The 27,745-nt window shown below is 42.9% G+C and overlaps 3 protein-coding genes across 10 annotated transcripts in view; 1 reads left to right on the top strand and 2 right to left on the bottom strand.

Moving 5' to 3' along the window:
• The window catches only part of MMACHC (metabolism of cobalamin associated C), a 30,885-nt gene extending 6,611 nt beyond the window's left edge, over nucleotides 1-24,274 (top strand). The window contains exons 2-6 of one of the 7 annotated variants that reach the window (XM_030571964.1): nucleotides 1,802-1,996; nucleotides 5,584-5,736; nucleotides 6,487-6,881; nucleotides 7,932-8,065; nucleotides 23,455-24,274. In XM_030571964.1, the coding sequence (XP_030427824.1) occupies nucleotides 1,802-1,996; nucleotides 5,584-5,736; nucleotides 6,487-6,798 (660 nt within the window). In that variant the 3' untranslated portion in view covers nucleotides 6,799-6,881; nucleotides 7,932-8,065; nucleotides 23,455-24,274. Of the gene's footprint in view, nucleotides 1-1,801; nucleotides 1,997-5,583; nucleotides 5,737-6,486; nucleotides 7,180-7,931; nucleotides 9,591-14,809; nucleotides 16,488-20,299; nucleotides 20,582-23,454 lie in introns of those variants that run through there. The other 6 variants (XM_030571967.1, XM_030571966.1, XM_030571968.1 and 3 more) reach the window with 6 other exon arrangements.
• Nucleotides 12,747-21,014, bottom strand: LOC115655924 (HORMA domain-containing protein 1-like). 2 transcript variants are annotated; one of them, XM_030571971.1, is made up of 5 exons: nucleotides 20,781-21,014; nucleotides 19,634-19,851; nucleotides 17,936-17,969; nucleotides 16,497-16,546; nucleotides 12,747-13,065 (listed from the first exon to the last, which is right to left on the bottom strand). In XM_030571971.1, exons 1-5 carry the CDS (start codon nucleotides 20,788-20,790, stop codon nucleotides 13,015-13,017), a joined length of 363 nt encoding a protein of 120 aa, XP_030427831.1. In that variant the 5' UTR covers nucleotides 20,791-21,014; the 3' UTR covers nucleotides 12,747-13,014. The 2 variants fall into 2 exon arrangements, with proteins under 2 accessions (XP_030427831.1, XP_030427830.1); XM_030571970.1 differs by lacking the exon at nucleotides 20,781-21,014 and having other exon boundaries at nucleotides 12,779-13,065; nucleotides 19,634-20,308.
• LOC115655925 (HORMA domain-containing protein 1-like) lies at nucleotides 20,589-26,255 on the bottom strand. Its single transcript, XM_030571972.1, has 7 exons — nucleotides 25,865-26,255; nucleotides 25,109-25,253; nucleotides 24,283-24,349; nucleotides 23,969-24,005; nucleotides 22,984-23,008; nucleotides 21,743-21,769; nucleotides 20,589-20,740 (listed from the first exon to the last, which is right to left on the bottom strand). Exons 1-6 carry the CDS (start codon nucleotides 25,925-25,927, stop codon nucleotides 21,750-21,752), a joined length of 357 nt encoding a protein of 118 aa, XP_030427832.1. The 5' UTR covers nucleotides 25,928-26,255; the 3' UTR covers nucleotides 20,589-20,740; nucleotides 21,743-21,749.
• Between the last annotated feature and the right edge of the window lie 1,490 nt (nucleotides 26,256-27,745).

The following is a 27,745-nucleotide window of genomic DNA, read 5'->3' as shown; positions in this document are numbered from 1 at the left end:
AGCTGATTTTTCAGAAGTCTCAGTTCAGCATCTTAAACTGACCCCATTTCTAATTAAACAGTGGGACTGACATTGTAAGGCAGCTAATTTTACTGTAAATTTCATTTTCTTTCTGGATCCTGATCCTGTGTGGTGCTGTGTACCTCCTCCTCTCATTAGAGTGACTTGCACTCATATTTAAAGCTGCTCAGCGCCTGACAGTTTCTGAAACCACTACCCTCCTTTTTAAATATTAGCCATGGCCTTTATAACCTCCTAAGGGGCAAAACTGCAAGAAGCTAATACAGTCACAGGGTCCTATACAAAAGAATAAACTTGCTATGTGTAATCAGGTTGTGTAATACGTTGTTTGTGAATTATGCTAGTATTTTTAGAGTTATTACCTGAATGTGCTTAGCACTCCTGGGGCCGAGTCTCTGTTCCCCTGCTCATATCTTCCTGCCTTCTTGGCTTGATCTGCCCCCTCATTTCTAATACTGTCAGCTGGGCTGCATTATGACCCATCCAGCCACAAAGGTAACTCTTGAAATCTGGGAGCATCATAATGTGTGTGATGCACCTAATGTTCCGCTGAGGGATTATTGTGCTCTTGGGAGCAGCATGTCATTTACCTTCACAAATAACGGTTTATGCCTAGAGAAGTAAAGCATGTGGCCTGTCTTGATTGAATAGAAGTATCAATTTCTTTCCAGCAGCCTGTCATGGCCCTTATGAAATCACAAGGGGCAGGGCAGCTGTGTGTGAGCATGCTTATTTGATCCTTGGGGATTTTTTTTTTTTAAAGGTCACCCCCTCAACTAAAGGGAGAAAACAAGGATCAACCAAACAATGGGGGACAAATAACAAAACACAAAACAAGAACAAAAAAAAATCCCACACCCAGCTAGGAACAGGAGTGAGATCTCTGGGTCAAAATAAAGGATCCAGCGAGGACACCAGTCAGAGAATCCCAGATAGTGTCGACCACCTACGGCTCCAAGAGAGAATCGAGAGGGGCAGTGGATTCCACTCAGAACGAACTCTGTCCCAGTGTGTGAATGGTGAAGTGCCGGGAAATATGCTCCACAGTCACTGACAATACCCCCATCCAGCCTCCCCTGCGTTAGCGAGAATGACGTCAGAGAAGTGTTTCTCGTTATTTCTAGTAAACGGGCTTGAGGCAGACATGGGTTGTGAACTCTTCAGCTCAGTGCTGTAATTTGTAATTTCTCTGCTTCAGTTTCCCTATCTATCAAATAGTGATCCTGATGCTCACCAGCCTCAGTGCGGGCCTTGTGAGGCTGAATTAATTGACGCTTATAAAGCATTTTGAGATCTTTAGAAGGAAAGTGCTACTGAAGGGCCAAGCATTATTATCATTTTATTATATAGATGCAGTAAGCTGCTGGACCCTTGTCTTGAGTGATGAATAACTGTGGGGAGGAGGGGAACAGAGAAGACATGATAACCAGGCATTTCTTTCAAGGATCTGATTTGCATTGGCAGGTCTGGCTGGTGAGATTTTTAATGCATCCGTTTCTATGGCAGGACTGGCCAGTATAGGGCTCAGTGCCACATAAGGCCATCCTGTTTTTTTTTTCCTGTGGAGGTGACCATAGACAGTAAACCCCGACATGCAATGCTCCCTCTTGATTTGAATGGAAGGCAGTGCATTCTGGGATCTAGCCTGGGCAGGCTGCACATCCGCATTACATATGAAGATAGCCACAGTCTCTTTCATGTTATGAAATTCTGCAAAGCCATGGTAGGACAAAATCTAGGGGTCTTTTTTCTAATGGATGTTTTTCTTTATTTGCTGAAGGTTGGGTGGTACAATGCTGTTCTTCAGCCATCCTTTCATCTCCGATACTCCGAGGATACACTGGCATTCATTGTCCTCAGCACGCCCTCAATGTTTGACAGAGCCTTTAAACCCTTTGTGGACAAACAGCTGCTGAAGAAAATCAATGATCCAGTGGATCAGTGTGTTTCTTATCATCTGTCACTTGTGAAGGAGGTAAGAACCTTTGAAAACAGTGTCCTCTTGCTATTGAGAGTGCGGCCTAGTGGCTAGAGTGGGAGACTGGGAGTCAGAACCCTTGGGTTTATTTCTGTTTCCTAGCTGTGTTCATGACCATGGGAAATCACTTATCCTCTCCGTGCCTCGGTTTCTCAATCTGTAAAATGGCAATAATGATATTGGCCTATTTTATGGGTGGAGAGTTTGTGACTGAGGTTTTTTTAAGTGCTTTGGGATTGTCGGATGAAAGATGCCATGTAAGTGCACAGTATTATTCATGCTGCCAGGCTCACGGTTAGAGTACCCAACAGGGTGTCGATTTCCTTTTCTCTCACACGCAGCCCCTTTTATCATTGTACCCTTGGTATGTACATGGTGCTCTATGGACATGGAGTAAAAACACAAAGCTGTTGTTGGATGGGTTCAGGGGTTGGGGTGATGGTGTTCACCAGGTCATACAGAAAGAAGGTCAACATGGGTCTGCCCCACTATAAGGGGAATGGACCTGAAGGAGTGATGAGTCAAAAATGTCTGACTCCTGCCTTGAGCTTTGGGAAGCTGAGAGAGGAAGATTTGGCTGACAACTGACACAAGCCTCGATCTGTGCTTTGGTGGAGGCTGCACCTCCGTGTTGGAGCTGAGTCGTGGGGCTGGATGCCCTTGTGGTACCAGAATCCAACAGGACATTTGGGGCCTGATCCAAAGCCCATTGGAAGTCTTTCCACTGACAAGAGGCAGATTAAGGTTTCCTGGGGCTCTGGGCCAGAGCAAGTGGGGTCCCCACAGGCCCACCCTTTTCTGCTCTTTCCCCGGGGCCTGCCCCTGTTCCAGCCAGGGTCCCCCCCATTCCACCCTCTGCCCTGTAACCCACAACCCCTTTTGCTCCTTTCTGCCCCCTCCCCTGCAGTACGGCCCCAAGACCAGAGAAGCTGTGTCCCTGTGCCACGGCCCCAGGATCACAGTGGCTCCAGTCCTAGGGCTGCAGTGGGGATCTGGGTCCTGGAGCTTCCCCTACCACCCCCTGTGCTTCTGTGGGGGAATCGGGTCGGGGTGCTGGGGCTTCTCCCACCCCACCCACCTGGCGCTTCTGCCTGAGAGCAGGGTCGGTTGTGGGGGCTTGCTCTGCTGCCCCGCAGCTTCTGCCAGGGACAAGTGGGGTGGAGGCTGCTGTGGGGGGGCTCCCCCACCCCACTGTTTCTGCTAGGGATACATGGGGGCTACTGGGGGGGCTTGCCCCATCCTGTAGTTTGGGACGGGGTCCAGGCATGGGGTCTTCCCCTGCCCTGCTGCTGGGGAGTGGGGTCAGGGCATGGGAACGTCCCCCGCCCAGCCCTGCTGCTCAGTGGGGTTGAGACAAGGGGGCATTCACCTGCCTGGTAGCCAGGGCTCTGGGCTTCTTTCCAGGGCTCCTGGGCACAGGCCCTGTCTTCTCAGTGGCTAATCCACCACGGCCACCAACTGCACTGAACTTTGGAACAAACCCTTGGAGGAGATTGTCCTGCTGAACAGATCATGCAAGCATGTATATAACTAAATATCTCACTAAATACAGAAGGGAGCTTGCTGAGAGAAGTCATCAGAGCCTTTATTTTTACTTCTATGACCACTGCAAACTCTAATCGAGACACTGTAAATCAGGGGTGGACAAACTATGGCCCGCGGGCCAGATCCAGTCCACCAGCCATTTTAATTCAACCCTCGAGCTCCCGCTGGGGAGTGGAGTCTGGGGCTTGTCCCACTCCGGTGCTCCAGCCGGGGAGTGGGGTTGGGGGCTGCTCCACACGGTTCCCGGAAGCAGCGGCATGTCCCACTCTGGCTCCTATGTGTAGGGGCAGCCAGGGGGCTCCACACATTGCCCCTGCCCTGGAAACTGTGGCCAATGGGAGTTGCAGAGGCGGCACCTGCAGGTGGGGCAGCGCACCACAGAGCCACCATGGGGGAGACATGCCTCTGCTTCCAGGAGCCGCTTGAGATAAGCACCGCCCAGAACCTGCATCCCTGAGCTACCCCTTTGCGCCCCTGCCCCCTCTGAACCCCTCAGTCCCAGCCCAGAGCACCCTCCTGCACCCCAAACCCCTCAACCCCAGCCCCACTCCAGAGCCCGCACCCCCAGCCAAAGCTCTTAACCCCTCCCGTACCCCAACCCCAATTTCATGAGCATTCATGGCCCACCATACAATTTTTATACCCAAATGTCAGGCCAAAAAGTTTGCCCACTCATGCTGTAAATCCTCAAACCTGCATAGGAGTTTTTGGTAGTGGTGATACCCCATGTTACGACTTTAGAGATCATGGTGTGACAGAAGATTTCAGGGTGGAGACTTAGAAAAAAAATTAAAACTTTCTCACTGAATATCTCCATTAATCAGACTGCATTGGCTATTCACTGGTATCTTTAAATGTAATTCAGTGATACAGTGCTGGAAGACTGCAAAGCTTACTATGTAATCCTTGTGTCTCCTTAATCCTCCATTTCTGGGTGGTTAGCATCTCCCTTGCGGGAGCTGACTTCCTTTCAGGTGAACCCAGGGATTTGGGTTGTGGTTCTGCTTGCAATTCACTGTGATCACCTTAGCGAGTCTGACGTTAGTCCAGCACCTGCAGACCTGTTCTCTGAGGGCAATGACCGTCTTAATCAGTGACCAGCCAGCCTCAGTAAAGTACAGCCGTTGATCATAAGAAAAGCATTACAGAGAAAATATATGGTAGAAGAAATGGCTCATACACATGCTTACCAGGTATCTACCACGTAAGACCTTGCTAGCTTTCGAAGTGCTAAGTTCAAACCTTTCTGCAGGATCTGTCCTTTGTCATATGTCAGTTCTTGGATGTAATCAGAGTGACCCCTCAAGCTAGTCATGTTATACAATTCTCATGTCTTTGTTTGCTAGCCAACTTCAATCAGTTAAACCAGGATATGCCATTCCCCAGGTGGATGGGGCCTCTCTAGATTTATTTCCCTGTCCAAGGATTTGCATTAATTACCCTCCAGTGATTTTGGTTCTTGTAGGAAACTCCAGTGATTTTAGTTCCTGTAGGAAAAACCAGCCCATGCAAGTACGTATTCATAAAGCTAATACAGTCTTTGAGTATTCTGATTCTATAGCTCAGTTCACAGGTTGATAGTTCACTCGTGCTTATGTGATGTCCCCCCACCCATTACTGCGTTGCTTGTCCTGTTTTAAAGAAGACATTAATCCCATCGTGCCGGCTGGTTACAATACAAGGTCAGAGGGGAAACCGAGACACACGTATCTTTTCATTAAAATAAATCAGAAGTTTCCCAGTTCTCCAGTGTCCACAAGGAAGAGAGGAGGGACATGCCAAAAAACTCCCTTATAAGGGGATGAAACTCATTCATAATGCACTTTTCGCTGTAGGGTCAAGGCGCTTAGTATGTGGAAACTAAGGATCACTCAGAAGTCATGTATGGAACAGGGCCTGATCCTGCAAGCCCATTGATTAGAAAGAGGGAGTTCAGTAGCCAGCTGAGGGAGGAAGCTTCAAACCCATTCCCCATATCTCCAATGCGCCTGTAGCCAAAACTTTTCAGTACTTCTGAGCTGATGCTTTTCTTCCTCCAGAGTCTCCCTGACCAGAGGGTGGACATCATTTATGATTATGAGATCCTGCCAAACCGGAAGCCCAAGTTTCTGGCCCAGACAGCTGCCCATGTGGCTGGAGCAGCATATTACTACCAGAGGAAGGATGTGAGGTGTGATCCCTGGGGAGAAAAGGTGAGCTACAAACCATAGCCCAAGAGTCCCCCGGGAGCAACTGAATGTAAAACTTTTGTTGGTTCACTGATTCCGTCTTCAGGGAACTCATGATGTATAAATGTGACAGTTATTTGAAGTGTGTCTGCCAAGGAGTCGGGAATTCTTTGGAATGGTGCAGTGGGCATAACTAGGTGAGGAGAGATGAAATTGAGCAGAGGAAAATGTAGGCTGAATAGGAGGGGAAATGTCCTGATCAATGAGATTTATTAACTTCTAAAGGAAGAGACGGAAGACCAATTGCCTGGGACATCTAAATCTAGCCTAGATAAAAGCACAGGCAAATGTAGCATAGGGAAAAATGCTGGCTGAGGACAGGCAAAAAGGGCTAGAGAATGAAATAGGCCTTTTCCATTTCTCTGGGCCAAATCCTGCAATCCTTACTCAGGGAAAACTTGCACTGTGTTCAGTTTTTATTCTGGAATTTTAACAAGGGGCTCCTGAGATCCCCCTTTCAGCACATCATATTTGGGGGTGTGAGGGAGAGGGGTGCATGTGCATGCAGGTGTGTGAACCAAATAAGGGGAATCTAATATAATAATGTTTTGGAGTCTAAGGTCAGGAGAGAATTTCTCTTTCTTCTTGGACAGCGCTGCATCACTTGGCCATGTGCATTAGAGGTTCTCTCAAAGGCCAGAGACTAGGCACTGCTAGCGACAAGGCCAACCCTTAGATATAGAGCGTCATACCAGTCCTCTTTCTTCTTTTCAGAAGATCTATGGTGTTTGTATCCATCCCCGGTACGGAGGCTGGTTTGCTATCCGAGGTCTCCTCATATTCCCAGATGTTCAGGTGCCATTCCTGGAACAGGTTGCCCCTGTTGATTGTGTGGCTTCAGAGGAGAAGCGAATAGAGCTGCTGAAGAAATTCAATTTCCACTGGCGGGACTGGAGCTATAGGGACATCATTGAAGTGAAGGAACGGTACTCGGAGGAGCAGAAAGCCTACTTTGCAGCTCCTCCAGCAGAGAGATTCAAATGGCTAGAGCTGCAAGGAGTTGTCCAGAGAAGTGTGTACTGCTGAGTAACACGGTTCCGAGTGTGGGGCAGGGAATGAACAGAGTGCCGCTCACAGACGCCCGCATCCTCCATAGCAGTTATGAAGGGGTATGTGACAGTTCAGAGGTGGCAGATCCCACATGAATGAGTACTGGGTTTACAATGGCACCATGGTGCCGGGGCCCCAGCCTGGCACAGCCTGCTCCACGTTTGCTGTGCCTGGAGCAGCTGGCTTCTCTCTACCCCCAACCCCAACTCACCTCCCACCGCTCACTCGTCTCGGCCCACTGAGGGATCCTCTCTGCCCCCGTTACAGCAGGCGACTGTCTTGGGGAGTTGGAGGGTCCCTCTGCCCCTCACCCGTGCAAGGAAATGCCTCCTCCACCACAAGCACCATCAGTGCCAGGTGGGTAGAGCTGGGTGGGGCCCTGGGAGACAGGGGCCGCTCTGTGCTCCTGAGCTTCAGTGGTCCTGCCCCCTTGCACTGTGCTGGGAGGGGATGATCCCTGCTCTGCACTGGCTCAGCAGGGTTTTGGTGGCAGGGTGTGGGGGAGTGGGTCTGTGGGGGGGATACTGGGATGTGAGGTGGTGGGAGGTGCTGGGCAGTGAGGGAGTTTTGTGTATTTTGGGGTGCTAGGCAGTGGGGGTCTGTTGGGGGGGGTGTTGTGGTGATGGGGCTGTGGGGAAGGGTACTGAGCAGTGGGAGTGACGTGTGTGTTGGGGTGCTGGACAGTGGGTGGTCGGTATTGGGTACTGGGCAGTTGTGGTGGGGCTGAGGGCAGGGGGGTGCTGGGCAGAGGTGGTGTTCACGATGCTGTGCATTTGTGCAGGGGGTGGGCGCTGGGCATAGTGGTTCCAAGGGGTGCTGGGGGGGAGGCTGTGTGGTACTGCATGGACCCACCCCCACGGGGAAGGGGCCCACTGGCAGCACAGGGCTGGGCAGGCCAATGTGCGTCTAGCGACTGCCAGTTTGTAAACAGCGCCCTTGCACTGTGCGGAGCAGGGCTGCCCCTGCCGTGCCATGCCCCATTGCCCCGGCCAGCCCCTTGCTCCAAGGACTGACCTTCCCGTGCCATGTTCCATTGCCCTCAGAGGGGCCCACAAATGTTTGGAGCCGGGCCCACAAAAAGTTAATCCGGCCTGTATGCTCCATCTCAGTCTAGACACCTGCCTCTTGGATCAAGATGGAGTATCGCATGCTGGGGTTTGTGGTCTGGCCCCATCTTATAGAGGAAGGTGGCTGCAGTCTGCTCCGTGTTCTAGCTAATAGGACTGGATTCCTCTGGCTCCTGGTAAGTTACCAGTTGGGCAAAGTTCGGGTGCCCGTGAGGCTAGGAGATCCAGGCTGCTCTTTAGAAATACTGATTATTTGTGGTCTAATAGGACTTATTTTTTTTAAAAGCTTAGTGGTTGTTTTTATTCTATTTAATAATAAGGATTTACTGAGTTGTCTGCAACTGAACTGTGAAATCACTTGCCTCTTTGTATGACCTTAGAGGGGAGATTTTTCAAACATATCTAGCACCCTTTCTTCTGTGATGCAGTCTCTCAGCGGAGTGAAGGTTTTAAAGGACACTGTCACTTTCAAATCTAGTCGTCTTCACTCAAGATTAGGAAAAGGAGCTGGTTTAACTTGATTGAAAACCCCTCTTACTACCACCACCACCCCAAAATCACACACACACAAAACACTTAACACCCATGTGGATACAGTTCAACACGTTTAGTTCAATTTTAGGATCTTGCTTCAGCTGTAACTTCACAAGGTAAAATGATGGGAAAGCAGTTGCACTGTATCTGTGCAGGTGCAGAGTGGGCTTTTCAATCAAGATCAAGCTCGGTTAGCGGGAAAAAAAACATTTTTTCTTCTGGTCTTAGACAAGACCTGAGTTGAAGTTTTTCAAGTACTTCACTTGCCACAGCCACATTGTGTGTGGGGAGGAGCGGGGGGGCTCAATACGTAAATGGGAAAGCTTCCTAATTGAATAACTAGGGGTATCCACAAAGCTTACCATACGTAAAATGCTGCCAAATGTAGAGTAAACAGGCTGAAAAGAGAGAGAGACTTCGATTTTCTCTGATCTGTGTGTTAGTGATCAGAGGTGTTACTTGCATCACTGGGTAAGATATCTTCAGATGGACTGTGTCTTTTTATGTTCGCTGAGCTCAAAGGAGCGCTGGAAGTCGGGGATTAATTTATTTAGAAGCCATTTGTAAGGCCAGAACCTTGTATACTAAGCTGACAATTAATGGTGCAATTTGAAAGGCTGCTTACTTCTTGGGCTCAATCCTGCAAGGTGCTGAGCTCCTTCTCTTTTCCTTGACATCAGCAGGAATGTGGAGGGTGCTCTGCACCTAGATTGTAATTTGTGCTATGGTTCTGCATTGTTTGTTGTTTGGTACCCAGACCCTAATGATATTATTTAATGTATTCTGTCATGGTCTGTGCTCAGGCTAGGTCCTCTTGCAGCAGGGCTACAAGCTTTAGTGCCTTTCTGCCCTTCTTCACACATCCTAGGAGAGTTGGAACGTTCCAGTTCCCAACAGCATCTGCTTTATAAATCACTTGCGTTTAGTCACTGTGAGCTCTGCCTACTGCCGCCCTATAGCAAATCAAACCCTTGCTCACGTTGGAGGTGAAGGTGTGTCCATGGCATAGATGTCACGAGGAGCCCTGCCAATTTCAGGGCTCAGATTGAACAGCCCAAGCGAACGAAGTATGGGGCTGGGAGACAGGCAGAGCAGGCTCCAGGCCCCAGCATGCCAAGCGTGTGCTTGGGGCAGCATGCCGTGGAGGGCGCTCTGCCGGTTGCCAGGAGGGCGGCAGGCGGCTTCGGTGGACCTCCCACAGGCGTACCTGCGGAGGGTCCGCTGGTCCCGCGGCTCTGTTGAAGCATCTGCAGGCACACCTGCGGGAGGTCCACCGGAGCTGCGGGACCAGCAGACCCTCCGCAGCCAAGTCTGCGGGAGATCCACCGGAGCCACGGGACCGGCAAGCGGCAGAGCACCCCCCGCGGCGTGCCGCCGTGCTTGGGGCATCGAAATGGCTAGCGCCAGCCCTGGAAACAGGGACTCCCAAGTCCTAATCATAGCTCTGCCATCAGCTCTCTTGCACACCTTCAGACAGGTCACTTTACCTGACTGTACCTGACTTCCCCAGCTGTAAATTTGGGGAATATCCCAGGCTCTTCCAAACGGGAGCAATAATCTTCACCACTGGTTTCTGAAATGGTACTACCCTTATTACAAGGTAACATTTGACACAGTAACATACTGAGGCACATAGCTTAGCAGTGCCCTTAAGTGGATATTGTTACAATAATTTGCTTTATGAGCTTCTATTACAACACTAATTTCTATAAAGTTTATAAGGCAAGATTGGAATTGCAGATAACAAGTTCTTAGTCAGTTTTTTGCATACTTGGTTTAGGCTGAGATTGCGTAAACTATCGTTTGCCTTGGACCCTTCAGTACTTTAGCTTTCTACAAGAAAAACAAGGACAGGTGGCTGTAGTTGATTGTTACAAAGTAATTGTGAATATACTTTCTGGTGAGCTTCAGGAGACACTAGAAGCAGCTTGGAATCATTCTGCATATTTGGGGTTATTGTTACATTAATTGATTTGCATGTGTCAGAGAGCAGTTTGGCTATGACTAATCATTGTGTGGTTGTTGGATTATGAGTATTTAAATTCTAAATTTCTGACTTCAGAATTACTTCTGGTTGAACTGTTACAAATGGTCCTTCTGTTTGTTGATTGGAATACAACTGACTTGGAATATAATAATGGCACATATTAAAGGAACCACATTAGTATGCAAATCACGCTCTCAGAATAATATAAAATGGAATTAGGTACATTTACCACTTTTGATCAAACTTTGGTTTGTTTGAGTTGTTATCCGTTTGCCCATGTTGAACTCTTTGTGTTGAAATTAACTCAATAAATAGTAATGCTATCATATTCATCAGTAGTTTACTTTTTTAACTTATTTACCTCTATTTTATTTTGGTTAATGAAACTTAGAAATATCTAAATAGTTCTGAGTACTGAGTGTACTTTTGCATAAGCAACATGATACTCAGTGAATTTGTTTGGGAGCTTGAGATGCTTAGCCAAGAACTGACTATTGTGTTTTTAACACACTGAAAATATTTACACCCCTGAGACATAGAAGCAAATAGTTTCGGAATGAGAGAAAGTAGGAGCTGGGATCAGGCAAGGTATGACAACAAGCACGTCAGAGTTTTAAAAAAAAACAGCAGTTTCTTCAGGAGTATAGTGAGGCAGAATGGCCTCCCTCTGAACCCAAGGGAGCACTACACTCCCCTGGTGGGTGAAGCCAGCCCAGCCCCACCTCCCATCAGAAGCAAAGGGGTGTGATGGGAAGTATAAAAGGCGGGTCCTGCAGCTCAGTTGGGCTGGAGCCGCTGGAGGAGACAAACACCTCCTGCCCACTGCTGGGGCTGGAGCCTCAGGAGGACCCCTGCTGCACTGAGGACCTACCTGAGCTGCCAGAGCCACCAGGTGACCAGGGCACCGAAGAGCTCCCAGGACTGCCAATAGCAGAGTACCCCATGGAGATGGAAGATGACGGGTACACCTCGAGGGGAGAGTGGGAAGGTGTCCTGGGACACGAGACTGTAGTTTTGTTGTGGTGTTGCCTGAACCCCGATCAGTGTGTTTTGGGTGGATCCCCGCTGATCCAGTGGGCGGAACACACCGTCACTGTTAGGGTCCTGGGCCAGGACCTGGTGGAGTAGGGGGGACCTGGGTCCACCCTGCCCCTGCAGCCACCCCACCCCTGGAGTGGCTACCTCCCCTCACCTTAGGCCAAGAGGCCTGCGTTTGTCTGCTATCTGCCTGATTTAAGACAACAGGCGAGAGACTGTTTGGTGTTCCATCCTGCCTGAGGGCCTGAGCCCTGTGGACTGTTTGTTTGCTGGCTGCCTTAGCCGAGAGGCCTAGGCAAAAGCCTGCTCTGCGCTCTGCCTGCCAGAGGGCCAGAGCCCTAGGCTGTTTGTTTGCTGGACGCAGCAACACAGAGTGGCCTCCCTCTGAACTTGAGCCTGAGGGACCACTGCAAGGGGTAAATCTACTTTATTTGTGAGTACCTGACCAGATCACTTGTATAACAAGAAACTAACATGTCAGTGCGCACCACAAGAAGATTTAATTTTTTTTTAGATCTTGTAATAATTTAGAGTTAATAATAATCCATGAAAGCCTCTAGTACCCAGCAAGATATCATTGATAGTTGGTAACTTTTCTTCAGTAGCTCAGCTGTAATGCTGGAGTCCTGCAAATCTGATCAATAATTATTGGAATTCTAATTTGCTAAAGCTAACCCTGTTCATCTTTGTTATATCTATCTTGATGCTTTGATTACAGCATAGGAATAAATGCTTGGAAGTGCTGAGAACCTAGAACTCCCTTTGATTTAAGTAGGATTGGCAAATGCTCTCCATCTTTCAGGAATTGTCCCTTCAATGTTCTAGCATATCAAAAACCTGACTAGGAGAGCTGCATCAGAGTGCATGCTCCTTGTGCTTGTGGCACTCATCCAATTCCATGGAGCTCTAGAGGAGACCGACACAGTTCTCTAATCATGAATTACTCAATTCAACTCTGGCTGACTTCAAAGAGAATCGGATTGTATCTTTTATGCCCTTTAATAACCAACTTACAGAGCCTCACTGTTGCTGGTGGTCACTTTCCCTTCCTGCTAGATGGAGGTACAACACCAAGACAGTTTTACAGGAGTAAATAAAAGTTCAATATATCTAGGAGATTAAAGGGAACCCCTACTGTGAAACTTTAAACCCTGTAGGGCGGAGTCTGACCTGTTGGGGCAAGGTGAGGAATGAATCATTCTTGGATTCTGGGATACCACCATGAAAATGTATTTAGCTGATTTCAAATGTCAAATTAATAGAAGAACTTAACATTCAGTAATGAAAAACACGAAGCCTAGCTGTTCGGTCATTGTATTTTGTAGACAAATTATTTTTTCGTTAACACCTTTTATTTATAAATGTTCAATAAAATAAATTACTTTTTTCCTTTAAAAACAGTCTGAGTATATTAGAATTTGAGACTGAAAAGATTTAAAAACAGGTGCTTGAACTAAAATTCCTTCTTCAGTTTGAAAATAAAAATCTCTTCAGTATATTTCAAGCAACCAAAATACTTCTTGTGGGCTTAACTGAATTCAAAGTGCTTGCACATGCATACATTCCTTATTTATTCTTCTTTGATATCTTCCTCTTTCTTGTAGCTTCATCATTGACCTTAAAGGGGAAAAATGCAGGTTTTTATATAAGGATTGAATAAATGGTGGCAACTATTGATTAGACAGGTGCCTGTTATAAGATGAACACCAAGAAATATGGAAGAAGATAACTGAGGGCCTAATCTTTCTCCCACTGAACTCAACCAGAGTCTTGCCACTGACTTCAATTGTGGAAGAGTAGGCCCTTATTTTATGGATATAGACAAGGGGGCTAGAGATTTCCTGGAGAACTCCCTATTCTCCACTTCCTTACTCCTCCATGTTGCAGCAATCCTCCCTCTGAGTGAAAATGGCTCTATACCATAGGTGCCATTGTGTGTGTCAGCCAAAAGTGTTCACTTGAGGCAATTGGTGTCTGTAGAGGCAGAGCACTCTCTTTCTACAGTGCTGGACCAAGGGATCATGGGACCAGAGTCTGGATCCACATGGTAGTTTTGACTGGCTTGTCACCCTTTGCCAGAAGCATATTTTTTCTTGTTTACAATATTATATAAGTGGACTCCTTATTATGGTCGCCAGAAACTTTGTTGGCTATTAAACATGCGCTAAATCCTGGAAAATGTTCACTGACTTCAAAGGGAGTTTGAGCAAACACGGAGTGAGGACTTCTGTGTTTGGTTGTTAACAGATTTCAGGCACTTATGAATACTTTATTCGTCCCGCTCCATGCAAAGAGTAGCATTAAGAATAATGTGACTGATAGCTGACTTTACAGACTATGGTTCCAAATCTGCTTCCTTTTAAATCAAAGCAAGTTCTGCATTAACTCCAGCGAAAGCCAGCCCTAATCCTGCAACCTTTACTCTCTCGCAAATACTCTTGCTGAAGTCACAGTGAGTTCTTACATGATTGGGTTTTGCAGGAGTCAGTCCTTTTAAAGCATGCTGAAATTTTACAGCATGAAGAAATTTTCTATATATATTTAAAATAACAACCTAGGAGAATAGATATGCTTTTAGCACAGGGATTGGCAACCTCTGGCACGTGGCTCGCCAGGGTAAGCACCCTGGTGGGCCAGGCCATTTTGTTTATCTGCCGTGTCGGCAGGTTCAGCCGATCGTGGCTCCCACTGGCCGTGGTTCCCCGTCCCAGGCCAATGGGGGCAGCGGAAAGCCATGGCCAGCACATCCCTTGCCCGTGCCGCTTCCTGCCGCCCCCATTGGCCTGGGATGGGGAACCGCAGCCAGTGGGAGCCGCGATCAGCCAAACCTGCCGACGCGGCAGGTAAACAAACTTGCCCGGCCCACCAGGGTGCTCACCCTGGCAAGCCACGTGCCAGAGGTTGCCGACCCCTGTTTTAGCACAACATGGCAGGAGTGAGTGTTTTTTCCCACCTGGGAGACCCAAATACAGGAGGGGCAGCAGGAATCCAACTTTGCCCAGCAGCGAACCTTGCATACATCACAGAGAGAGAGAGTGGTTCCAGAAGGCATAGAGTTTACTGCTATATGGGAACAGCAGAAAACACTCTTTGGGGGATTTAGTAAGTACATTGATTTCAATTGTCTTCAGTTTTACCACCTTATTGTAACTTGCTTAAATTCAAAAAGCATGTATTCACTTGAAAGAGTTATGATTTATAGAAGTAAATTTTCGAAGGCACAGAAATTACATGCACAAATCATGTAATTTATTAATGGTAATTTTGTATACAACTTCCGTGCTCAGTTGTTAAAGTTATTCCTTCATGAAATCTTTAAGAAACGTCTGTGGAGACCAGCATAATCTATTTCCATTCACAGTGCTGTGAGTTTTGACTGGGGCTGGAGCCATGCCTGGAAAAGCTTGGGAATTTCTGTCCAGTCTGAGGAAAAATCCCCTCTGACTGGCTGCCTTGTCCACTTTTCAGCCTCTGGGGAAGAGCCTCCAATCAGAACAATTACAAGAAGCAACCAAGAACTTTTTGAGGAGTGGAGAGGGAGCTGGTAACACCACTCTTATAGGAGGGAGTGGGGAGCGGACAGACCCCAGCAACTCAGGGAGGCCTGGCTCTCTAGGCCTCCTTCCATGCTGTGAACAATAGATCAGTCTGTTCTGTGTTCTACCCCCTCCTTTCTTCATCCCTGTCACACCAAGCTTGAGAAGGAGATGAAGAGCCTCTGGAGCCTCTTGTGAGTGACAGGCTGTGTTCAAAAATCAAAAGGCAGTCAAAAACCACAGCATAACCTTTTTCTAAATGTTCTTATTTTGGTGATTTTTTTGGTGTCTGACCCGTGATTTTTTTGGTGTCTGACCCATGATTTTTGAACTTGTGGGAGAGGCAGTACTGCATACAGGGCATTTGGAACTGAAAGTGACAACACAAACTTTACAACAAAAGCTAACATATTCTTAGGATTAGATCGTCGCTCCCACTCCAGCCCCTTTACACTGGGGAAAAAGGGCCACGATGGCATAAAGGGCTCTAAAAGCTTTGGATCCAGCGGAGGGAGGTTTGCCCAAGTACTGGAACTGTGGAAGGCAGCTGAAAGGCTGACTTCTGACAACTCAGCAGCTGGGCTGGGGACAGGGCTGGAGCAGGAGGGAGCACTAAGGAGATTGCAGGAAGGACTTCTACCCATGTGTCATGGAGTCATGGGGTATGGTTGATGCCCCAGCCTGTAACCAGTCTCCTGGGAGTGACCCCTTTAGTGGGCCAGGAGTGGACGCAAGGACCCACAGAGTTGCAGAAGGGCAGGCCTGTGGCCTCTATGACTCCTGAGACTGGTCCTTTAGCACCAGTGATCCCTGTCTCTTTCTGTGGCTCCCTGCATGCAGCAAACCTAGCCAAGCCAGAGTCCTGCAGGAGTTTGCACTGTGTCCCTTCAGGGCACAATGCTCTCCGTTAGAAGCCTTGATGATATAACATAAGTGATAGAAATGAAGTTACAAAAGAATACAAACATCAGACAAATAGGATTATTCTGCTCAGTTTTTACTATACAACTGATTTCATAATGACTAGAAAACAGTAAAGGCTAAATTCTATGCTGGTGCCCAAGGGAAGAGGGGGGTCAGGCAGTCAAACTATATGTCCACTCAAGTCTCACTAATTCCCGCCCCCCCCCAGTAGCCTCTGATATACATGGCCATGGGAAATCTTGACAGGAAAATGGTAGGCTTATGTACACCATTATTGCATGCCCATAATGAGTGAAGTTTCAATTACAAGAATCAGGTTTGGCCTAAAGTCCAGTCCAGTGAGAGAGTACCCTATCAGGTATAAGCCAGCACTGTGTACTATGCATACACTGGGCCTTTAAGAAGTAGCAGCAAACCACACCTTACAGCATAATGAGCAAGCCCCGTGTTGACAACCCATTCTCTTGCAGTGGGATGACTGTGCTATTATGACTGCGTACTTTACAGCATGTTTGATTACCCAGAGTGTTTGTGCCTTGGCTTGTATGGGGCCACCAGAATTTGGCTCTAAATAGACTATGAACATACCTTGTGGTATTTATCAACAAATTCCTCTTCAGATCTCGGTGGTTCATATTCTAAAAAAGACATTTATAAAAATACATTTATCTTTTACCCTAGTGAAATTTTATTCTCCTTTGTACACTAAAAGTTCTGCTGTTTAGAAGATTTTTATAAAAATTATTTGTATGTGTTTATATTCATTGACATTATACTCATCACTAGTACTTCAGCACTTTTAAACAATTTTTATATTGCTACCCTTAGTCCTGTGAAGTAGGTAGGTATATTATCCCCATTTTACATGTGAATAAACTCAGACACAGAGAGAGAAAATGATTAAGCTCACATATTAAATTTGTCACAGAGCAAGAAACAGATATCAGGTCTCCTGACTCCCAATCCTATGCCCTACACACAAGACCTTTTTTTCCCTATGTTAAATGCTCTGATATTAAAAATAAATACTGAATTTAGCAACTCCTTTCGATCAAGAAGACTTCACCAGGATTTTTCTAAACAGGCAAATGGAATGATATATAATTTGTGATGGTGACCTAGTGGTTGAAAGGTCTTTATTTTTGATTCTGCATCAGTTTTAAGATCATTCTTTTTGTTCTATATTTAAAAATGACATCTTCATTATCAGCAAGACAGCAGTTCTTTATTACATCATAATTATGATTTCCTGGTTTAATATTCAGATTGTGCTTCCCTTTGGACTACATATATTAAAATATTCAGAATACAGATGCCATGAATTTTTGAGTGGCGAAAGACAGGAAAAAGTGGTCTTCTCCATTGGTGCCGAAGCATCTCATGGTGTTCTCTGACAACCGTGTATGAGTTTGGCCTGTTGCTTCACATCACTACCACTACTGTTTCTCCTTTATATGGGTGCTCTATCCACTGGTGAAAGGGGCACTATTTGCTATTTTTTTTTCTAATGGCATCATTGCACATTTATTCAAATTGTATCATTTGATGTGAAAATATAAGAATCAATGAAAAATTAAAATAAGACACAAGCTTATATTTCAAACTGTAAATATGGTAAAACTGTGTCCAGCAAAGATTCAGTAGTAATGATGGATTTACATTTTCAGTAGCTTGTGTGTATGATGTTTACATGAAGATCGGTCACAGCCATAAAGGTAAAATAAATGATGCCAAAAATTACATATGGTTCTATTCTGCTCCCATTGAAATAAACAGCAAAACTCATTGACTTCAAAGGGAGCAAGAGCAGGCTTTAAATCTAAATATCAGCTAAAAGCTAGTGTAATCTTAAAACAGGAGAGAAAGAAGAAATGCCTTTTTAAAATGTAAAACAAACACCATTACAAATCTTGACTGTACATTCAAATGTAGCACAGAGATTAAAAATGTAATTGATAAATACTTAAATGCATTGTGCAAATTGTAAATACATGTATTTAGATCTAAACAAAGAACATGGAGCCTACCTGTATTAATGTATTCTCCTAAAGTGTCCCATCTCTTTAAAGGAAACAAGTACAAACAGACTTTTATTAAAATGCAATATTTGACACGAACCAGGATTAAAACAGATATCACCATACCTTGTAATTTGAAACCTATTATACATTAGTGGCTCTCAAACTTTTGACTGGTGACCCCTTTCACACAGCAAGCCTCTGAATGTGACCTCCCCGTATAAATTAAAAACACTTTTAAATATATTTAACACCATTATAAATGCTGGAGGCAAAGCGGGGTTTGAGGTGGAGGTTGACAGCTTGCGACCCCCCCCCCGCCATGTAATAACCTCGCCACCCCCGAGGGGTCCCAACCCCCAGTTTGAGAATCCCTGTTATACATGGTATGAACCTAAGAAGTCCAATAGGAGCTGACATCACTATGTTGAGAGTATGAAACCCATTTAGCTGAAGGAGGGAGGGGAAACAATTTAAAACTTTTTTGATTTGTATTTGCTAATACCTATTTAACTTAAATACCCTATAAATGTTTGAGAGAAAAAATCTGTGTATTTAAATTAAGCATCCCTGCTCCTTCAGTTAAGAGCTGAGAAAGCTCACAATAGATGGCTGAGACCTCTGAGTAGTCCTCCAGCAAAAACAAAAAAGATAAGGCTTGACATTTCTGAGGTTAGAAACACAACAAACCTTTTTCAAATGTGTAAAAAAATTCTGGTTTTCTTTACACATCATAAAGAAAAAAGGCACAAATGATATAATCAAAGGTTTTTATGCAGATTTAGTAGTTGGGGTGAAATGTATTTGTAACAAGAAATGAGCCAGAAATGTTGTATTAAAAGTACAGGTGAAAAATGGCATTAAAGGTAAAACAATGAAGTAGTTTAAACTTTTAAGGTGAATAATTCTATATACAGTATCTAATTATTTATATTACCCTCATCATTGTGCTTATATCAGGCTAGTCTACTTATATATTGGACATAAAATCCTCTAGGAGATTCAAGGCCATATTCTCTTTTACATTAAGGCCTCTTCATGCTTCTCTGGCAGTGCGAACAGGCCTCAAAGTAGGAGTAAACCTTTACACTGCCAGAGTACTGTAAAGGCGCCTCATTGTAAAGAGGAATCTGGCCTACAGTTGTGATGTGCAGTACTGGCTGTTGTGTACTGTATATCTACCTGGGATTGCCAACTTTCTAATTGCACAAAACAGAATACCCTTGCCTGGCCCCGCCCCTTCTCCGAGGCCCTGCCTCCACCCACTCCAGCCCCCCTCTGTCGCTCACTCTCCCCCATCCTCACTCACTTTCACTGGGCTGGGGCAGGGGATTGGGGTGTGGGAGGGGATGAGGCTCCAGCTGGCAGTGTGGGCTGTGGGGTGGGGCTGGGAATGAGGGGTTTGGAGTGCAGGATGGGGCTCAGGACTGGGGCAGGAGGTTGGGGTGTGTGAGGGGATGTGGGGTGTGTGCTCTGGGAGGGGGCTTGGGGTTGGTATGCAGGAGGGGGTTCGGGCACTGGGAGGGAGTTTGTTGGGTGTGGGAGGAGATTCCTACCTGGGGCATGGAGTTGGGGTATGGATGGGGGTGTGCAGTCTGGGAGGGAGCTAGAGTGAGGAAGGGGGTTCTGACCTGGGGCAGGGAGTTCAGGGTGCAGGAAATTATAGTGATGATAAAAGGAACATGAATTTTTGCTAGGTATTTATACCTGTTCCTTTTCTCTTTCTGCATCTTCTCGACATTCTTTCAGGATACCAGGTATATCCATTGAATCTATCCTCTCCTCTGTTTTAAGAATCTTCAGCTTTGACATATGGAAAGATGTTTCTATTTCTCCCACCTTCACATGCACAGGAATGCCTTTGAATAAGATAAACTCTGACTCTCCCTCTTTAAAGCCAGGAGGCTGGTATTCTGGAGGGGTCACTATTAAAAACAAACACACACCTGAGAGAATCCTCTTGCTCATAAATGCACTACATTAATAATAATTCATCATTATTATAATTAATAGTAGTAATAGTGGCTCATTTCTAAATGTGGGCAATTCTATTTGTATGAACATGAGTCCTTAATTCCTTTAAACACCAATAGGAAACAGGAATGTATTTAAAAAAACCTATGGTTTTCAAATATTTACAATTTAGTTGTCATTTTATTGTGGCATTATGGAGACTGATCAGATGTTTACTTTAAGTACATGTTAAGTAACTAAGGCCAAAATGTGGAGTATGAAGATCTATGATGATAAAAATTGAAGGTCATTCCCACGCCTGAATACTCACTCTCTGATACCTCAAGGAAAAATTAAAACTAATTTTATTAGAGAGAGTTCTGCTTTTCATATCATACTTATTATTTATTTGTAATACAGTAGTGCCTAGAGGCCCCAGCTGGAATTGGCATATCCTTCTGTTGGCACTGTGCAAACACAGATAGAGCTGGTCCCTGCATGGAAGTACTGTATTTACAATATAAATACACGAGAGACAAAAGGTGAGAGAAAGCAGTGTAAGATATAAGCAAAGTGATAACTGGTATGTCAGGTTAATTTTACTTTATTTTTTGTCTTTTTTCTCTTTTTGTGTAAAATGTATGTGTTCCATTCTATTCAAATTTTTGTTTATTTAAATAAAATTTTACAAATAAATCTCAATACTTGCCATCTGCATAATAAAATAGCTTCATAGTGAGAGAGACATCATTAGGAAGAGAAACAATATTTTCCATCAGAAAATAGAGGTTATGAATTAGAAGAAGACAGGTCCTCTTTATGTCTTCTGTTGCATCATTTGTTAAATTAGTTTTCTTATTGCTGGGGAAAAATAAGTAAGGAGTTGTAAGGATTTATCTACCTGAATACATCCATCTGTGGTTCCTTTGATGTATATCTGAATTTAAATTGATAAGATTCTATCATTTTCTAAATATGAACAAAAAAATACAAAAGATACTAATTACAAAAGGGAGACATGATTCCTTCACAGTAGTGTCAGTTATGATCAAGGAGCATTTGTTAACCCTTATAAGGTACCTTTAGTGCAGGGGTCGGCAACCTTTCAGAAGTGGTGTGCCGAGTCTTCATTTATTCACTCTAATTTAAGGTTTTGCGTGCCGGTCATACATTTTAACATTTTTAGAAGGTCTGTTTCTATAAATCTATAATATATAACTAAACTATTGTATGTAAAGTAAATAAAGTTTTAAAAATATTTAAGAAGCTTCATTTAAAATTAAACAAAATGCAGAGCAACCCAGACCAGTGGCCAAGACCCAGGCAGTGTGAGTGCCACTGAAAATCAGCTCATGCGCCGCCTTCGGCACCCGTGCCATAGGTTGCCTATCCTTGCTTTAGTGTAATGTAAAGCTTAAGCAGCAGTCAATAGGTTTATTTTTCTAATTTAAAACATTAAAAATTTTAAATTAGTTGAACAGAACTTTTTACAGTCTAGACTTTTTAAAAATCAATGTTAAAATAAGATTACTTTATTTCATAGCAAATTCTTGATTCATAAAACTAGCTGCATAAGCAAATTGATGAGGATCACTTAATATTTCAAATTAAATGGTTGAAGCTATGTTACTTGAGACAATTAAAAATTTACTGGCCAAAGATCTAAAAAATATACTACAAGGCACAATCCTGCATTGGCAGGTGAATGGACTAGATGACAGTGTATTTTTCCCCCACCACTACAATCTTAACTACACTAGTAAGCACTAATATAATCTATTTGTATTGTATTGTTAGTGTAAGTAACATGTCACTCTGGTTTTACTGTTATTTAACTAGATTCATATATTCATAGAGCCTTACATTTGGGTTAGCTGTGTCCTTCTGCACCTGCAGGACATTAAGAGGATACACCATTTTAAGGAGCAGGGGAGCACAAAAACACATTCTTGTTCTTCATTTTTATTTAATTTTAATATTTAATCATAATTTTGTTGATACTGATATAAATAAATCAATACAATATGTACATACACTTTTGAGTATCCAGCAGCTCTACTGGGTTGATAAATTAATTTATCTAAGTGCTTTGTACATGTGGCTCTAATCTTTCAAGCATAGAAATTCTGATCTGGCAGCACAGCATGCCTTTATATTAGCATCTATTCTTTGATCCAACCTCCACTTTGTAGAAAAAACTCTAACCTGAGGTCAGGAAAACTTAATAGGTTGCTCCCACAAAGACAATGGCACAAAGCTCTACATATTGGCACATCTTAGAGGAAATAGAAGCATGCCAGTAACATGATTATCATTGGCTTGAATACATTGTGCTAGCAGATTCTCACTTTTATTTCATACATTGCATAAATAACTATATTAAGCTGAAAGCAATTTATTTTGCAGTCATAGTAGAGCAGGGGGAAAGTCTGATGTTAAGAAAGAGCCACATAACGGAAAATTTGTTAAAGCACAGTGGTTTTCATATTTTTTTCACTTTGTGGATATTTCCCCTCCCAGCCTCCACATTCTAATTTCACACCATTCCTGTTGTTACTGTAATGCCTAGTTACATTAAAAAACAGGATAATCAACTAAAAGTAGTGATTAAAATTATCTGCAGTAGTATATATTATACAAATGTATAACTTCCCTTTAAGAGATTTTGCAGTAAAAAACAGTAACAGAGAAAGTGAAAACCATACTGAGTCCTTACATAACAATAACCAAACAGGGTCTCTCCTCACTATCTTTCTGATATGGTAGAAACCTGTTAAACAGATAGAACCTGATACTCCGGCCATTAAAATAAACAGGAGTGGGATACCGCCCATGAACATATTGCCTCAAACTTCTATTATTTTAAGTGGATTCCTTTTACAGGTTTTCACCTAAGTGAACTGTTTTATGAACTATATTTTTGTATAATACTTAAACTGGAGTTAGAGAAATTAGAAGAGTAAGAGAAACATCTAGTTGCAATATTTTTTGACTGTTGCTTCCTGATCCAAATTAAAAAGCAAAGTTAAACTTTTACAATAAAAGCACAAACTATAGAAAACAATAATAAAATTATAACATGCTGTAGACATATATATACATACATGCTTCGAGAATCATCATTTGCAGCTATTAAAAAAAGAAAAGAAATGCAACTTAAAGGTAACTACACAGTTTTTAAATGTAAGTAGAGATAAAGAACAATAATTTTAAAATAACCTTTACATGCCCATTATGATGATGAATGGTATTACTGTAAATGCAAGGAGGCAATGGGATTTTTATAAACAGATTATTTTCTAACTGAAGTGCATAATTTCTCAATCTCTGATGTATTTACACTGTTCGATAATTTTAATGTATTGATTTGTTGGGCATGGTGCATGTATTGCAAAAACTTAAAGGCATTCTGAATAGAGAGGAGTGGGGGATAGAGCAGTAGTTAGGGGAATAAAGCAAATTTTTAACCTGGTGACCTATTTGGAGAATTTGTTAAAGTGGAAAAATCCTCTTTTATAATGTAGTGATTTTTTTGTTTTGTTTTTATAATAATGAACACTTCATCTCAAATCCAGGGCGGCGGCAGCACACTGGCCAGCAGAAGAACCGGACAAATTGCTCTGTTCTGTGTGGGTGCGGCACACAGGAATTGTTCTGAAGCAAACCCAGCCCTGTATAGACCCTCCCATAATCCCCCTTGGCCCTACTGCAACCTTCTAGTGTGCTTGTGTGCAGATCCTCACAGAACTGAATTTAGCTCTCTGCCACACAATGGATGTGCACCTTCTGCTTTTCTCTCTGGAATCTTGCCCCATCCAAAGATTTTCCACCACTTCCACTACATAGGACTCTCCACTGATCTGAGGATATGATTTACCTACTTTACTGTAGCCAAAAAAGGGCCTGTCTTCACCCAGGAATTGGTCACTATACCTCACTTCATGCCCTGCCATTGCCTGGTGCATTGGCAGTTATGGTTGAGACTTCAGAGTGTGTATACACTAAGAAAATTTGTAATAGCTTTTCAGCACCAGCATGCCCCACACCACCACCAAAAAAACCCCACAGCTAAAACTAAGACTGACTTACATATTTTTTTTCTAGTGCCTCAAAGCATGCTTTCATCCTGGAGGAGGAAATAGTTTTAAATGTTTAGATGAAAATGAGCACATTCCTAATATAACAGTGAGCCTGATCCGAAGCCCTTGCTAAAGATTGTTTTCCCCCATAAACTTGTTTTATAAAAAATAAACTGTTTGGACAGCAAGTCATTTAGTTTAAAATAGTGTATATACTAAATTTAGAAAGGTGAGACTACAGGTAGAAAAATGTTAAATTTTATTTAATAAATATGTTAAACACGTGTATAAGAAGGAAATACGATGTGCTGTTTGTGTACATACCGTTTAACAATTTTGGATACTCTTGGATAGATGCTGTCTTCTCGCAAAACTTTAACGCACAGATCTGCTGCAAAAATAGAAGAGAAATATTCTTCATTTATAATGAGAGAAATAGATGAAAAACATAATATGTGGAAGAATTATTTCCCCCTACTTTTACATCCGCTCCAATCAAATCATTATAAACTCACTTTAGTTAAATTGGTGTAACCCTCTAGTGTGGAGCTGTTAATGTTGATATTATCAGAACAATCCATACGTATAAAAATCCAGTGATATTAATATAACTGAGTCCACTCTAGGAGGTTATGTCAATTTAATTAAATCAGTGCAAAACTATATGTAGAGGAGACCTTTGGGAACAGGGACACAAATTAACAACTAAACAGCCAATTTCACTAAAATATTCATGATAGGTGAATACTAATAAATTTATTTCATTTCTAGTGGCATTCTGCCTTAGAGAGGGATGAAATATTATATTTTATAATTTGCAAAAGTTACATGCTGATATTTAAACCATTCAATATTTTATTTTTGCATGCCATATTTAGATAATATTTTTTAATACTGTGAAACACATTATTTAGTAAAATAGTAAGCCTGTTACATAGAAGCTCATATACCATGGTTAATTATAATGAGTAGATAAACATACATATATACTTATATTTCTTCTCCTGATTATACCATACAAGATATTTTGAAGAAATAAATATTTATAATAAGTACCACTGATTAAAATCAGTTTTACAATAGGCATGCAAATTAGAGAAACATATGCAAACACATAAAAAACAAGATTTAGAAATCATTATCTTTGTACCTTCTAAATAATGGGTGCTGTATGCATCTCCAGGGAAAATTCCACGTAAGTAAGTAATACTTGATACTGCAACAGCCATTATTCTCTTCACCATAACTAGAGATTGCTGACGTGTTTTTATCTCTCTGGGAAAGAAGGTAGCCCACTGATTTTGAAAACAAAAACAGTAACATTAATTGCAATAGATATGTATCTTGGTACATGAAAATTGTTATTTAATTAATATAGAGTTCAAATTAAATTAAACCACAGAGATAGTATATTACTAGTATGTCACAATGGTGAAATTAGAGATGGAGCTGAACTAAACCTCGGTATGAACATCAAGGGAATTGTAGGGAAATTCAGAACCAGATCTGGATCCATACTGGACTTAAATGCAACCCCAGATCTGAATGCTTTTGAACTGTGGGAAAGATCAGGTCTGGGAATGAGCAACAGGGGATGGATCACTTGATAATGACCAGTTCTGTTCATTCCCTCTGAAGCACCTGAAGGACCAGTGCATTGGCCACTGTCGGAAGACAGGATACTGGGTTAGATGGACCTTTGGTCTGACCCAGTATGGCCGTTCTTATTAATACCAACTGGCAAGCATTATGCTCTCATGTGATTTTACCACACTGTAAACAGACACATTAGTTTCACACACTGCCAAAGATGGGTGAATTGGGCACAATGTAGTTCAATTAATTCTCACAATAATTAATTTGATACAAACACATAAATTTAGTTCTTACCCCACAAGTGTCTTACCTGGCTGGTCTGAATTTCTGTATTGTAGCCATTCACAAATATGCTATTACGGTGTCTAAACATATATATATATATATATATAGTTACAATATTATATATTGTAATTTGTTAATTTGTCAACTATAACAAAAATCACTCATCTCTTTTTTTAATCAATTCAAGATTTTGATATTGCTTCCAGTAAGTAATTAGGTACCAAGATTAACAATATACCAAAAACCAGTAATCAGCGGATAATTACATATTAAAGCCATTACTGTAGGACAATTTAAAAATATGGAACCTAATGTCAAATAAGGAAAATATTGTTTACCTATAGACTTTAAGGTCAGAAGGAACCACCATGATCATATAGTCTGACCTCCTGCACATTGCAGGCCACACAATCTCACCCATCCACTTCTGTAATAGACCTCTAATCTCTGGCTGAGTTACTGAAGTCCTCAAATCATGATTTAAAGATCTCAAGTTACAGAGAATCCACCATTTACACTGTTTTAAACCTACAAGTGACCCCATGCTGCAAAGGAAGGCGAAACCCCCCAGGGTCTCTGCCAATCGGATCTGGGGGAAAATTCCTTCCCGACCCCAAATACGGTGATCAGTTAGACCCTGAGCATATGGGCAAGACCCAGCAGCCAGACACCTGGGAAAGAATTCTCTGTAGTGACACGGAGCACTCCCCATCTAGTGTCCCATCACTAGACATTGGAGATATTTGCTGCTACCAGTCACTGATCGGTGACGTGCCATTATAGGAAGTGTCATCATACCATCCCCTCCATAAACTTATCAAGCTCAGTCTTGAAGCCAGTTAGGTTTTTTCCCCTCACTGCTCCCCTTGAAAGGCTGTTCCGGAATTTCACTCCTTTCATGGTTAGAAAACCTTCATCTAATTTCAAGCCTAAACTTGTTGATGGCCAGTATACATATTTTATGTATAAAAAGTTATAGATTACAAATAGAGTTATGTATAGGAGAGATTTTTGTCTGTTAATTGCTAATCAGACTCTGGAGTAAATTTGATCAGTTAGTTAAGCCCCCCATATCAAAAACTAAATTTCTCTATGGCCAACATTAGGAGGAAAGGATTTAATTAATTTTAACTCAATTTTTTGGGAGGTGGAGGAAACGAGGAGACCACCATAAAAATGGCCATACTGGATCAGATCAAAAGTCTATCTAGCCCAGTATCCTATCTTCTGACAGCAGCCAATGCCAGGTGCCCCAGAGGGAATGAACAGAACAGATAATCATCAAGTGATCCATCCCCTGTTGCCCATTCCCAGCTTCTGGCAAACAGAGGCTAGGGACACCATCCCTGCCCATCCTGGCTAATAGCCATTGATGGACCTATCTTCCATAAACGTATCTAGTTATTTTTTGAACTCTGTTATAGTCTTGGCCTTCACAACATCCTCCAACAAGGAGTTCCACATCATTTATTTTATGGAACATTCCTTATTCGATGCTTGAAATCCCACATTCTCTGAAAATCTAATTCAGGATGCACTTTGTTCCCTTTTTTTTTAGCAACAGTGATGCAAAGGATCACTTGCAGTGACAAATGGTTGTTTTTCTGTTTTTGTTTTTGTTTTTTTTTACTGTGTATAATTTTGTACTACCAATAAAACACGAGAGAAGTTATGGAAGTCTTTTTTGTCTTGTATATTTCAAACTATTCACCTTGGGAAACTGAACACTTTATACAAACCTTTAGAGAAACCTCAAATCTACACCAAATTTTCTGCTGCATTGGGTTTTTTTTTTTAAACTTTTTGAGTAGTTAATACCTGGTCCATTAAGGTAGGTGAGGTATTAAAACATCTGTTGACAAGAGAAAAGTTTTAAAGAACTATTTCAACAAAGTGATGCCTGGTC

This window comes from Gopherus evgoodei, chromosome 8 (genome assembly GCF_007399415.2).
Source record: "Gopherus evgoodei ecotype Sinaloan lineage chromosome 8, rGopEvg1_v1.p, whole genome shotgun sequence".
NCBI classification, from domain to species: Eukaryota; Metazoa; Chordata; order Testudines; family Testudinidae; genus Gopherus; species Gopherus evgoodei.
The sequence above is the reverse complement of the archived record's forward strand: the minus strand, read 5'-3'. Positions and strand labels throughout refer to the sequence as shown.

Bases quoted from the DNA above. Each gene is read 5' to 3' on its own strand.
- LOC115655924 (XM_030571970.1), bottom strand. From the start codon at position 19,894: ATGAGCAAGAGGATTCTCTCAGGTGTGTGTTTGTTTTTAATAGTGACC. The intron at 16,547-17,935 runs GTAGGCTCCATG...TGTCTTTTTTAG, and splicing joins AGGAGAATACATTAATACAG to AATATGAACCACCGAGATCT. The intron at 13,066-16,496 runs GTATGTTCATAG...TTCCCCTTTAAG, and splicing joins TTGTTGATAAATACCACAAG to GTCAATGATGAAGCTACAAG.
- LOC115655925 (XM_030571972.1), bottom strand. From the start codon at position 25,927: ATGTTTAGACACCGTAATAGCATATTTGTGAATGGCTACAATACAGAA. The intron at 25,254-25,864 runs GTAAGACACTTG...TTTCAAAATCAG, and splicing joins CAGAAATTCAGACCAGCCAG to TGGGCTACCTTCTTTCCCAG. The intron at 24,350-25,108 runs GTACAAAGATAA...CTATTTTTGCAG, and splicing joins CAGCACCCATTATTTAGAAG to CAGATCTGTGCGTTAAAGTT.